General features: G+C 34.6%; 1 protein-coding gene across 1 annotated transcript; it reads right to left on the bottom strand.

Annotated features, from left to right (window-relative positions):
• Nucleotides 1-12,600: 12,600 nt before the first annotated feature.
• LOC139865606 (pectinesterase 3-like) lies at nucleotides 12,601-14,851 on the bottom strand. The gene is made up of 2 exons (XM_071853675.1): nucleotides 13,765-14,851; nucleotides 12,601-13,277 (listed from the first exon to the last, which is right to left on the bottom strand). The coding sequence occupies exons 1-2, from the start codon at nucleotides 14,849-14,851 to the stop codon at nucleotides 12,601-12,603; spliced, it is 1,764 nt and encodes a 587-aa protein (XP_071709776.1).
• Nucleotides 14,852-15,182: the final 331 nt, after the last annotated feature.

Raw genomic sequence — 15,182 nt, 5'->3', positions numbered from 1 at the left:
ATTACATAATATACAATACAAGTTGATTAAGTTATGGTTGGAATAGATTTGTTACCAATTTTCACGTAGCTAAAATGAGAAAAATTATCCAATCTTGTTTTACCCATAACTTCTTCATTTTAAATCCGTTTTGAGTGAATCAAATTGCTATGGTTTCATATTGAACTCTATTTTATGAATCTAAACAGAAAAAGTATAGGTTTATAGTCGGAAAAATAAGTTACAAGTCGTTTTTGTAAAGGTAGTCATTTCAGTCGAAAGAACGACGTCTAGATGACCATTTTAGAAAACATACTTCCACTTTGAGTTTAACCATAATTTTTGGATATAGTTTCATGTTCATAATAAAAATCATTTTCTCAGAATAACAACTTTTAAATCAAAGTTTATCATAGTTTTTAATTAACTAACCCAAAACAGCCCGCGGTGTTACTACGACGGCGTAAATCCGGTTTTACGGTATTTTTCGTGTTTCCAGGTTTTAAATCATTAAGTTAGCATATCATATAGATATAGAACATGTGTTTAGTTGATTTTAAAAGTCAAGTTAGAAGGATTAACTTTTGTTTGCGAACAAGTTTAGAATTAACTAAACTATGTTCTAGTGATTACAAGTTTAAACCTTCGAATAAGATAGCTTTATATGTATGAATCGAATGATGTTATGAACATCATTACTACCTTAAGTTCCTTGGATAAACCTACTGGAAAAGAGAAAAATGGATCTAGCTTCAACGGATCCTTGGATGGCTCGAAGTTCTTGAAGCAGAATCATGACACGAAAACAAGTTCAAGTAAGATCATCACTTGAAATAAGATTGTTATAGTTATAGAAATTGAACCAAAGTTTGAATATGATTATTACCTTGTATTAGAATGATAACCTACTGTAAGAAACAAAGATTTCTTGAGGTTGGATGATCACCTTACAAGATTGGAAGTGAGCTAGCAAACTTGAAAGTATTCTTGATTTTATGTAACTAGAACTTGTAGAATTTATGAAGAACACTTAGAACATGAAGATAGAACTTGAGAGAGATCAATTAGATGAAGAAAATTAAAGAATGAAAGTGTTTGTAGGTGTTTTTAGTCGTTGGTGTATGGATTAGATATAAAGGATATGTAATTTTGTTTTCATGTAAATAAGTCATGAATGATTACTCATATTTTTGTAATTTTATGAGATATTTCATGCTAGTTGCCAAATGATGGTTCCCACATGTGTTAGGTGACTCACATGGGCTGCTAAGAGCTGATCATTGGAGTGTATAAACCAATAGTACATACATCTAAAAGCTGTGTATTGTACGAGTACGAATACGGGTGCATACGAGTAGAATTGTTGATGAAACTGAACGAGGATGTAATTGTAAGTATTTTTGTTAAGTAGAAGTATTTTGATAAGTGTATTGAAGTCTTTCAAAAGAATATAAATACATATTAAAACACTACATGTATATACATTTTAACTGAGTCGTTAAGTCATCGTTAGTCGTTACATGTAAGTGTTGTTTTGAAACCTTTAGGTTAACGATCTTGTTAAATGTTGTTAACCCAATGTTTATAATATCAAATGAGATTTTAAATTATTATATTATCATGATATTATCATGTATGAATATCTCTTAATATGATATATATACATTAAATGTCTTTACAACGATAATCGTTACATATATGTCTCGTTTAAAAATCATTAAGTCAGTAGTCTTGTTTTTACATATGTAGTTCATTGTTAATATACTTAATGATATGTTTACTTATCATAGTATCATGTTAACTATATATATATATCCATATATATGTCATCATATAGGTTTTACAAGTTTTAACGTTCCTGAATCACCGGTCAACTTGGGTGGTCAATTGTCTATATGAAACATATTTCAATTAATCAAGTCTTAATAAGTTTGATTGCTTAACATGTTGGAAACATTTAATCATGTAAATATCAATCTCAATTAATATATAAACATGGAAAAGTTCGGGTCACTACAGTATCCAGGTGGACCCGGCAAAGATTGAAACCGTTGAAAAGTGGGAAACCCCGAAAACTCCAAAAAACATACGCCAGTTTTTAGGACTAGCTGGTTACTACAGAAGGTTCATCCAAGACTTTTCCAGAATAGCAAAACCTTGACTGCATTAACGCATAAAGGGAAGAAATTTGAATGGAAAGATGAACAAGAGAAAGTGTTTCAATTGTTAAAGAAAAAGTTAACTACGGCACCTATATTGTCATTACCTGAAGGGAATGATGATTTTGTGATATATTGTGACGCCTCAAAGCAAGGTATCGGTTGTGTATTAATGCAACGAACAAAAGTAATTGCTTATGCATCTAGACAATTGAAGATTCACGAACAGAATTATACGACGCATGATTTGGAATTAGGCGCGGTTGTTTTTGCATTAAAGACTTGGAGGCACTACTTATATGGGGTCAAAAGTATTATATATACCGACCACAAAAGTCTTCAACACATATTTAATCAGAAACAACTGAATATGAGACAACACAGGTGGATTGAACTGTTGAATGATTATGATCTAGAGATTCGATACCACCCGGGGAAGGCGAATGTGGTAGCCGACGCTTTGAGTAGAAAGGACAGAGAACCTATACGGGTAAAAGCTATGAATATAATTATTCGTACTAACCTTACTACTCAAATAAAGGAGGCGTAACAGGGGGTTGTAAAAAAGGAAAGTTGAAGAATGAGATACCCAAAGGATCAGAGAAACATCTTAATATTCGGGAAGACAGAACCCGATATAGGGCTGATAGAATTTGGGTACTAAGGTTTGGAGATGTGAGAGAAATGGTACTTAAAGAAGCACATAAAACTAGATATTCAATACATCCCGGAGCGGGAAAGATGTATAAAGATCTCAAGAAACAATTTTGGTGGCTGGGTATGAAAGCCGGTATTGCTAAATATGTAGGAGAATGTTTGACGTGTTCTATGTCAAAGCTGAACATCAGAAACCATCAGGTCTACTACAACAACCTGAAATCCTGGAATGGAAATGGGAAAACATTACCATGGATTTCATTATTAAATTGCCAAGGACTGCAAGTGGTTATGATACTATTTGAGTAATAGTTGATCGTCTCACCAAGTCAGCACACTTCCTGCCAATGAGAGAAGATGAAAAAATGGAGAAGTTGGCGCGATTGTATTTGACGGAGGTTATCTCCAGACATGGAATACCCGTCTCTATTATCTCTGATAGGGATGGTAGATTTGTTTCAAGGTTCTGGCAGACGTTGCAACAAGCATTGGGGACTCGTCTAGACATGAGTACTGCCTATCATCCACAAACTGATGGGCAGAGCGAAAGGACGATACAAACGCTTGAAGACATTTTACGAGCATGTGTTATTGATTTCGGAAACAGTTGGGATCGACACCTACCGTTAGCAGAATTTTCCTACAACAACAGTTATCATTCTAGTATTGAGATGGCTCTGTTTGAGGCACTTTATGGTAGAAAGTGCAGGTCTCCGATTTGTTGGAATGAAGTGGGGGATAGACAGATTACGGGTCCGGAGATAATACAAGAAACTACCGAGAAAATAATCCAAATTCAACAACGATTGAAAACCGCCCAGAGTCGATAAAAGAGCTACGCGGACAGTAAAAGAAAAGATATAGAGTTTGAAATTGGAGAAATGGTCATGCTTAAGGTTTCACCTAAGAAAGGATTTGTTCGATTTGGTAAACGGTGGAAACTAAATCCAAGGTACATTGAACCATTCAAGATTATAGATCGTGTCGGACCAGTAGCTTACCAACTGGAGCTACCTCAACAACTCGCGGCTGTACAAAACATTTTCCTGTCTCGAATTTGAAGAAATGTTTTGCTAAAAAAGATCTCACTATTCCGTTGGACGAAATCCAAATCAATGAAAAACTTCAATTCATTGAAGAACCCGTCGAAATAATGGATCGTGAGGTTAAGAGACTTAAGCAAAACAAGATACTGATTTTTAAGGTTCGATGGAATGCTCGTACAGGACCTAAGTTCACCTGGGAGCGTGAAGATCAGATGAAGAAGAAATACCCACATCTATTTCCAGAAGATTCGTCAACACCTTCAACAGCTTAAAATTTCGGGACGAAATTTATTTAACGGGTAGGTACTGTAGTGACCCAAACTTTTCCATGTTTACATATATTAATTGAGATTGATATTTACATGACTAAATGTTTCCAACGTGTTAAGCAATCAAATTTGTTAAGACTTGATTAAATGAAATAAGTTTCATATAGACAATTGATCACCCAAGTTGACCGGCGATTCACGAACGTTACAAAATTGTGAAAACTACATGTTGTGGTATATATAGACATATATATATGGTTTACATGAGATTATGATGAGTAAGTATCTCACTAAGTATATTAACAATGTGTGATATACATAAGAAATGAGATTACTAAGTTAAGAAACTCGAAATGATATATATAACGATTATCGTTATGATAACGTCTACTAAATACATATGTATCATATTAAGATATTGATACACTATATTTAACATGATAAAATGATATTTAAATATATCATTAAGTGTGTTAACAATGAACTACATATGTAAAAACAAGACTACTAAAAACAAGACTACTAACTCAAGAATTACGAAATGAGACTTATATGTAACGATTATCGTTGTAACGATATTTTAATGTATGTATCATATTAAGAGATATTCATACATCATAATATCATGATAATATAATAATTTAACATCTCATTTGATATAATAAACATTGGGTTAACAACATTAATTGAGATCGTTAACTTAAAGGTTTCAAAACAACACTTACATGTAACGACTAACGAAGACTTAACGAATCCATTAGAATGTATATACATGTTATGTTTTGATATGTATTCTTACACTTTTGAAAGACTTCAAGACACATATCAAAGTACTTCTACTTAACAAAAATGCTTACAATTACATCCTCGTTCAGTTTCATCAACAATTCTACTCGTATGCACCCGTATTCGTACTCGTACAATACACAGCTTTTAGATGTATGTACTATTGGTATATACACTCCAATAATCAGCTATTAGCAGCCCATGTGAGTCACTTAACATATGTGGGAACCATCATTTGGCAACTAGCATGAAATATCTCATAAAATTACAAAAATATTAGTAATCATTCATGACTTATTTACATGAAAACAAAATTACATATCCTTTATATCTAATCCATATACCAACGACCAAAAACACCTACAAACACTTTCATTCTTCAATTTTCTTCATCTAATTGATCTCTCTCAAGTTCCATCTTCAAGTTCTAAGTGTTCTTCATAAATTCGATAAGTATAGTTTCATAAAAATCAAGAATACTTCCAAGTTTTCAAGTCTACTTCCAAGCTTTCTAATCCATTCCAAGTAATCATCTAAGATCAAGGAACCTTTGTTATTTACAGTAGGTTATCTTTCTAATTCAAGGTAATATTCATATTCAAACTTTGATTCAATTTCTACAACTATAACAATCTTATTTCGAATGAAAATCTTACTTGAACTGTTTTCGTGTCGTGATTCTGCTTCAAGAACTTTCAAGCCATCCAAGGATCCTTTGAAGCTAGATCCATTTTTATCATTTCCAATAGTTTTATCCAGAAAACTTGAGGTAGTAATGATGTTCATAACATCATTCGATTCATACATATAAAGCTATCTTATTCGAAGGTTTAAACTTGTAATCACTAGAACATAGTTTAGTTAATTCTAAACTTGTTCGCAAACAAAAGTTAATACTTCTAACTTGACTTTTAAAATAAACTAAACACATGTTCTATATCTATATGATATGCTAACTTAATGATTTAAAACCTGGAAACACGATGAACACCATAAAAATCGGATATACGCCGTCGTAGTGAAACCGGGGGCTGTTTTAGTTTGGATAATTAAAAACTATGATAAACTTTGATTTAAAAGTTGTTCTTCTGGGAAAATGATTTTTCATATGAACATGAAACTATATCCAAAAATCTTGGTTAAACTCAAAGTGAAAGTATGTTTTTCAAAATGGTCATCAAGATGTCGTTCTTTCGACGGAAATGACTACCTCTTTAGTAATTGACATGTAACTTAAATTTCTGACTATAAACCTATACTTTTTCTGTTTTGATTCTTAAATTAGAGTTCAATATGAAACTATAGCAATTTGATTCACTCAAAACGGATTTAAAATGAAGAAGTTATGGTTAAAACAAGATTGGATATTTTTGATCTTTTTAGCTACGGGAAATGTTTAACAAATCTATACAAATCATATCCTAGCTAACTTATATTGTATTATACATGTATTCTAATATATTATGTAATCTTGGGATACCATAGACACGTATGCAAATGTTTTGACATATCATATCGACCCATGTATATATATTATTTGGAACAACCATAGACACTCTATTTGCAGTAATGTTGGAGTTAGCTATACAGGGTTGAGGTTGATTCCAAATATATATATACTTTGAGTTGTGATCTAGCCTGAGACGTGTATACACTGGGTCGTGGATTGATTCAAGATAATATTTATCGATTTATTTCTGTACATGTAACTGTGGACAACTAGTTGTAGGTTACTAACGAGGACAGCTGACTTAATACACTCAAATCTTTAAAACATAATAAAAATGGTTGTAATTATATTTTGATCATACTTTGATATATATGTACATATTTGTATAGGTTCGTGAATCGATCCGTGGCCAAGTCTTATTTTCGGGGAAGGAAATATCTGTGAAAGTGAGTTATAGTCCCATTTTTTTAAATCTAATATTTTTGGAATGAGAATACATGCAGGTTTTATAAATGATTTACAAAATAGACACAAGTACGTGAAACTACATTCTATGGTTGAATTATCGAAATCGAATATGCCCCTTTTTATTAAGTCTGGTAATCTAAGAGTTAGGGAACAAACACCCTAATTGACGCGAATCCTAAAGATAGATCTATTGGGCCTAACAAACCCCATCCAAAGTACCGGATGCTTTAGTACTTTGAAATTTATATCATATCCGAAGGGTGTCCCGGAATGATGGGGATATTCTTATATATTCATTTTGTTAATGTCGGTTACCATGTGTTCACCATATGAATGATTTTTATCTCTATGTATGGGATGTGTATTGAAATATGAAATCTTGTGGTCTATTATTACGATTTGATATATATAGGTTAAACCTATAACTCACCAACATTTTTGTTGACGTTTAAAGCATGTTTATTCTCAGGTGAATACTAAGAGCTTCCGCTGTTGCATAATAAAATAAGGACAAGATTTGGAGTCCATGTTTGTATGATATTGTGTAAAAACTGCATTCAAGAAACATATGTCGATGTAATATATTTCTATTGTAAACCATTATATAATGGTCGTGTGTAAACAGTATATTTTAGATTATCATTATTTGATAATCTACGTAATGTTTTTAAAACCTTTATTGATAAAATAAAGGTTATGGTTGTTTTAAAAATGAATGCAGTCTTTGAAAAACGTCTCATATAGAGGTCAAAACCTCCCAACGAAATCAATTAATATGTAACGTTTATAATCAATATGAACGGGACATTTCATCTACGATTAGGTACACTACCTATAAGTGTTGTAGCAAGGTTTAGGTATATCCCATCTATAAATAATTAAAACTTGTGTAATTTGTATCGTATTTTGTAATAAAAATAATAGTATTTCATACACCTCCGCTCGCACATCATATGGTCATTATGAATTCGTAGTAATGCCTTTTGGGTTAACTAAAGCTCCGGTCGCGTTTATGGATTTGATGAATAGGGTGTGTCGACCGATGCTCGATAGGTTTGTAATTGTATTTATTGACGATATTTTAGTGTATTCTAAGGGGGAAGAGGAGCATGCGGTGCATTTACGACAAGTATTAGAAACTTTAAGGAGTGAAAAGTTGTTCGCTAAGTTCTCTAAGTGTGAGTTTTGGCTTCGTGAAGTTCAATTTTTAGGACATATTATTAATAAGGAGGGTATTTGTGTTGATCCGACGAAGATTGAAGCGATAATGAGATGGGAACCACCTATGAATCCCACCGAAGTTAGAAGTTTTCTAGGCTTAGCGGGGTATTATCGACGGTTCATACAAGATTTTTCTAGAATAGCCACCCCACTCACAAAGTTAACCCGCAAGAATGTGCAATGGAAATGGGAAGAAAAGCAAGAACAAGCATTTCAACTCTTTAAAGAGAAACTTGTTCAAGCTCCTATACTATCTTACCGAAAGTAAATGAGAATATAACGGTTTATTGTGATGCTTCTAAGAAAGGTTTGGGATGTGTGCTAATGCAAAATGGGAAAGTCATAGCTTATGCTTCTCGACAATTGAAAATACATGAAAAACGTTATCGCACCCATGATCTAGAATTAACGGCCGTGGTTTTTGCCTTGAAAATATGGCGTCATTATCTTTATGGTGTAAAGTTCTCTATCTATACCGATCATAAAAACTTAAAGTACTTGTTCGATCAAAGAGATTTAAATGATAGGCAAAGGAGAGGGCCCGACTTGGTGAAAGATTACGATTGTGAAATTTTGTACCACCCCGGGAAGGCGAATGTGGTGGCGGATGCTCTTAGTAGGAAGTCGAGCCACCAACCGATTAAGGTAACGAGTTTAGTCATGGTAATATCACCCCAAATATTCGATAGTATCCGAGTGGCGCAAGATAAAGCATTAACCCCCGAAAACGTGAGGAAAGAAAGAATCAAAGGGTAAGTTAATGATTTTATAGTATATCCCGTGGTCTAAGGCTTAGATATGGAAGAATTTGGGTACCTTTACAAAGTGGTGCTAGAAGTGAGCTCCTTGACTTAGCTCACAAATCTAAGTATTCGATTCACCCCGGTGCTACGAAAATGTATAGGGACCTAAGAAAAGACTATTGGTGGCCAGGAATGAAGAGAGATATAGTAAAGTATGTTCATAAGTGTCTTACTTGCCTCCAAGTAAAAGCCGATCATCAAATTCCGTATGCAAAACTTCAACCGCTAGAGGTACCGGTATAAAAATGGGAGCATATCACGATGGATTTAGTGACTAAGTTGCCTAAGACCCCTCGGCAAAACGACGCCATTTGAATTATTGCTGATAGATTGACTAAGAGTGCGTTATTTTTAGCAATAAGAGAAGCTTCATCGTCGAAAACAATGTCTAAATTATATATGAAGGAGGTTGTTGCAAGGCATGGAGTGCCGGTTTCCATTGTTTCGGACTGTGACACCCGATTTACCTCACGATATTGGAGGAAGTTTCAAGAAGAGATGGGCACCAAGTTGCATATAAGCACCGCGTTTCACCCACAAACGGATGGTCAAAATGAGCGAACTATCCAAACTCTTGAGGATATGTTGAGGGCATGTATCATCGATTTTGGTGGTAGTTGGGATACTCACCTACCTTTAGTTGAATTTTCATACAACAATAGTTATCATTCTACTATTGAAATGGCACCTTATGAGATGTTGTATGGGAGAAAGTGTAGAACCCCAATATGTTGGGGTGAAGTGGGTCAAAGGGAATTAGGAAGCACGGAAGTAGTGTAACAAACTACCGAAATGATAGATCAAATTCGTGAAAGAATGAAAGCGGCACAAGATCGACAAAAGTCATATGCGGATAAAAGAAGGAAGCCGATAGAATTTCAAGTGGGTGATAAGGTAATGCTTAAGGTTTCCCCGTGGAAGGGTAGAATTCGTTTTCGAAAAAGGGAAAAATTGGGTCCAAGATTTGTGGGACCATTTGGGTCCAAAATTGGGTCCCGATGAATTGAGTAACATACATGACACGTTTCACGTGTCACAATTAAGAAAGTGTTTGGCGGATGAATCAACGTATGTTCCACTAGATGAAATTGAAGTTGACGATAAGTTAAGATATGCGGAAAAGCCAATAAAGATTTTGGATCAAAAGATTAAGCAATTAAGAAATAAGTCGGTGATGTTGTCGAAAGTGTTATGGCAATTTAGAAAGGGTTTTGAATGTACATGGGAACCCGAAGAATGGCTTATGAAGTATTATCCAACATTGCACCAAGAGTGGTTCGCGAGGACGCGAACAATCCAACGGGGGGAGAGTTGTAACATCCCAATTAATTCAGGTAATATTTTATGTAATTTAAAATTGATATTTATTGTTGGTATTATTTTTGTATAATAAAATGGGTAATTTTATAGATTTGTTAGTTAAGTTGAAAAGGGACTAGAGATGCAAAGTTAGTTTAAGGACCTCCCAAATTATGGTTTTGGTAGGGAGGGTAGAAAGTGCAATTAAGGCAAAGATAATTAATAAAACATGTAAAAATGTTGAAATTTCTTTATCAGTTGCAAAATAAAATACAGAAGCTTAGTGTGTGTGTGTGTGTGTGGCGATCCAAACAAGAAGAGAGGAGAAATCCTCAATTGGAGGAATTTAGTATATGCAAGTGGAAATTAATGAAATCTAGCGTGCCCTAATCATCATAGCAAGTTACAATTCTTCAATTTCTTCTTCATTTGTGCATTATTTGGGTTCTTAAATCCCTAAAGACAAGGTATGAACTTTTATATCTATGTATCACTAAATTTGGGTGTTTTAGATGAATCTCGAGCTTATAAGTTGTTGCATGTGTGAGTGTGCACATTTGTATGATTAAAAAATGAATTTCAAGTGATGTTTAAATGCTAAGTTCATGTATGAAATTGTTACATGTAATGATGTTGGGATATATGATGATTTTAAGGATGCTAGTAGTTAAAATGGGTTTATGCACACTAGGTGTTTGATGAAATGTCTCAATGAAGATGATTATGAGATTTAGCTAAATTGTGAAGAACAAAGTTTATGTTTTGAATTGTTGAAATTGTTACAAATATTTGTTGTTAAGAAGGTTAAGTTCTAAATTGTATAGATTAAATTAGAGAACTTGAATATTGAAGAAAAATGATACTTTATGAATGTTCATGTGAATGACGAGGTAAAAAGGAGATTAAGAAAGATTAAGTCAAATGTATAAGTTTATGAAAGTGTTGTAAGCATTTGAGAGATTTAAATTCGTTTGAATTATGTTAATGATGAGATTAGCTCATGTTTAGGTGCTAATCAAGACAAAGGAACTCCAAACGATCAAGGAATCTCGTTTAACCAAGGTGAGTTTATAGGGGGTAAATTGGGCGGGTCAAGAGTGGCTTAGTGATCCCGGATTGCATCCGTACAAGAGGGCAACGACTAAGTGCACTAGATGGATAGCTTAGATAGGATTATTAGGCATGCCTAATAATTGTATCTATGGTTGATGATTAGCTTAGGCAAAGTCATTAAGCTTGCTTAATGATCTTGTCTATGGTATGACTTAGCTTAGACACTTTGGGTGTCTAAGTAGATATGTACGCATTGTGGTTAAGGTAGCTTAGGCATATGTGTATGCCTATAGTTATGGTTAGCTTAGACATAATTACTAGGTTTGGCCTTAGTAAGTTATGTTTATGGTAAGGAAAGGAGTCGGATCCGAAAGTAAGTAAACAACCATTCGGGTTGGAGAGATTAAGTGATGCATTGTTTATGCTCAATGATATGTGTTCTTTTATTCGTCTATAACTCACTAAGCATGAAAGCTTACCCCCATGTTATTTTTATGTTTTTATAAGAACGAAAGGACACCGTGAAGGTAAGAAGCCTATTTGAGGATAGCGGAGCATTGGTCATATAGTAAGTGGTAGTGCAAGTCCCTATTTTGAATCTAGCTCTAATGATACCGCTTATCAATGTTAAGTCCTTTGTACTCATAAACTATGTTCTTTTGAGAATTGGGACCAAATATTATGTTTAAAATGTGTAAACGTATTGTTCACTAAATGATGCTTGTAATGTTTAATGATGTAAGAAACTACTTTGACTAAGTTTGTTTTTGTATTATGCTGTTAAAATGGTGTTGTGTAATGAAGAAGTAGTGAAATTGTGGTTTTTAAAGCAAGTCGAAGTTCAGTACCAGCGATAGTGTAAGGTCGCGCCGCGACCCCATTTGCCGCGCCGCGGCATAACAAGAGTTTTGAAAACAGGAGGACTGAAAAACTGGTTTGAAATCGTTTGAATGGCCGCGCCGCACCCAAGGATTGCTGCGCCGCGGCATATCACTGGGTTTGGGTGGTCACCTTTATATTAAAAAAAAAAAAGTATCGTTTAAGGGCGTTAAAATACAAGTATTTCGTAGCCAATTCTATAATGGACACACCAATATATGTTTTTGGTTAGGTTTGAAGGTAAGATCTTTTCAAAAGAACTCATGGCCCAAGTGCCCAACCACTACAGTATTGGTAATGTTTGGACCAAATATTACAATATATATAATAGGTAATTTCTTTCTTCTTGCTAGTTTAAACCCTTACAGATATATTAAATTTTGCTATTAATTAGTTTGTTAGAATTTGAAAAGAAAATGTATTCATATTCATAGAATTGAATTAAGTTGAAATCATATTGTTAATATGTTTTTAAGCATGATAGTTACAAGAAAATAAATAAATACAACTTTTAAATGACAATAATCAATGTTAGGTTGAATCAAACGTGACATCTGTTTGAGGTAACCAAGCCGAGCCTCCGATGAAAGAGTTCACATTGAATCTAGCTGCTTGGGCACTCGTTAAGCGGGGTTCATAACCTGTCCAGTTAACCCGTTGATCAACTTTTGATCCGGGGCCAACATTTTGGTACTCACCATAGAATATAGATGAAGGTGGTAACACACCTTGAACCCACTCTGTCCAACCCAACGGATTCAAGAAACTTCCAATACTTGATTGCATGATCACCGTTGTTGAGTAGTTCTTCCATGGTCTGCCCAAGTACGTCGGAGCTGTCAGACTGTCTAGCGGTGTAATCACACATTTTTGGATTGAAATACCTGTGTTCTCATTTGGATCTTTCTTTCCTTGAGCTGTGATGGTTACAAATTGACCGTCTAACGGTTGGCGTGGCATAATCGTGCAATTTTGAAACACTACTGATGAGTCCCCAAATATGAAATCAACGGTTCCAGTAATGTTACAATCACGGTAAAACTGACGGTTGCTATGAGGATAAAGAGTGTCTTGAAAAGCATCGAATGAGCATCTGTAGAAAACAGAAAAATCTGAACCTGATCTCATTGCGACCGCCTGTTCTTTTATTCCACCAGCAGTGTTCATGAACCCCATATCCATTGCTATAAATCCTTGTCCAGATACTCCTGTTTGTTTATAATAATTATTATTGTAAAAATTAAGTAACTGGTCTTGATTTAATATTATGACATAGCAACGATTGACCCGGCCAGGAACCCAACAAGTAATTTAAGGGGTTAGGTTGGGATTGTCAACCCTTCAACCCGTTTAATTATACTGGTTGATTTTGGGTTAACTAGATGACCTTCCAACCACACCAGAATTAGTTTCAGCTTTTTTTTTTTTTTTTTTTTTTTCTTTTTCTTTTTGTTTCCGGCCTATAAAATTTGAACTAAAAGAAGCCTGCCAACCTAAAAAACACTTGAGGAACTTGACCCATTTGACACAAACCAATCCTCCAACCTTATGACCTGAATTGGCACCCCCATTGACAAGTAGTATACTGTATATATATGCGCTATTATGTCACCAGTTATAGCTTTTGGGTACTATGATCCATCAGAAACATGTGTGTGCAAGTAATTTGTTATTTAAGAATATATAATGACATACCGAAGGTAGCTGTGGCGAAAGTGGGTACACCGTCGATTTTATTTAAGCTGCCAGAAACGATGGATTTATTCATGCCATCACCGTAAACCATGACATTCCATAATGATTTAGCCAGAACAACGTTCTCCGCGTACACTCCTTCCTTGACGTATATAACGAACCTTTCATCACTTTTATTGGGGACCATTGCTATTGCATCATTGATGGTCCTAACCTCTCCACTTCCGTCCTTGGCCACTGTCACATTAGGCGTAGGCGGCCTTTTCTCTTGAAGAAGTCTACGGTCACCGGATTTAATCCATTCCGGAAACTCAGAATTCATTTCCCCTAACAGCTTCCTATGAATTGGGATATCCAAATTTTTCAGAAGACTTACTATTTTAGTAACAACTGCCAAACTGTTGCTTGTGTACTCTGTTGAATTCTTCATTTGAGACTTCATTGGTTCTACAAATGTTGAATTCATTTCCTGAAGACTATCGACGCAAGTTTCTTGGTTGGTCACGGCCGAGCTTAGCCATGTTCTCAAGTCGTCTATTTTCTGTGGCGATAACAGTTTCTCACCTGATTTCATCTCCATTGAAGAAACAGAATCGTTAAGATTATCTAGCGCGTCACTGATCACTGTCCTGCATACTTTCAACGCTTCTATGTCATTGCTTTTATCGGCTGTGTTCATTAATGTCTCTTGGTAAGAGGACAAAGTGGACAGCGATTCGAAAGCAACTTGTAAAGAGAGCTTGAAGAGTTGTTCAGGATCAGTGGTGTTGGATTTATTGGCATCTGAAAGGCTGGAATAACAAGATTCTGGATACTGTGTCTGTGAACAAACAGCTTTGATGGATTGTGCGGATGATAGTTGAGGTTGTTGTTGATCGGAGTTCTTATGATTGTTGCGTTTGTGGATGACGGTTCCTGCAACAGCTCCAATGATTACAACGATGAGGAGGATAGTTGAGACTGTGATGATGAGGATACGCTTACGAGACTTGCGACGAAAAGCTGCTTCTTCTTCATGTTGTTGTTGTGGGTGTTGTTGAGCATGATTGAACTTGTTGTAACCTTTGAATGAATGAAAGGTGTCCATGACTTGAGTAATACTTACTTGGTTTACCTTGATCAATGCTTCTGTATATATACAGGTGCTGAGGCTATTTCATATAATTTAATATTTTATCAGTTAAATTATATAGTTTGAATCAATCAATATATACGTATGAATAAACCATGCGTAAATTGTTTTTTTAGTTAAATTATATATGTTGAATCTATCAATACTTATACTTAATTTTGAAAGCAATTATCATATGTGCTAAAACGCTTCACAACATGAATGTGGGCTGACTTGTTCTATATACACTTTTTTTTTTTCAATTTAATTTTGTTACTGCTTTATTATCTAGGGCTGACAATTGTCA

This window comes from Rutidosis leptorrhynchoides, chromosome 9 (assembly GCF_046630445.1).
Source record: "Rutidosis leptorrhynchoides isolate AG116_Rl617_1_P2 chromosome 9, CSIRO_AGI_Rlap_v1, whole genome shotgun sequence".
Taxonomy (NCBI): Eukaryota; Viridiplantae; Streptophyta; class Magnoliopsida; order Asterales; family Asteraceae; genus Rutidosis; species Rutidosis leptorrhynchoides.
The sequence above is the reverse complement of the archived record's forward strand: the minus strand, read 5'-3'. Positions and strand labels throughout refer to the sequence as shown.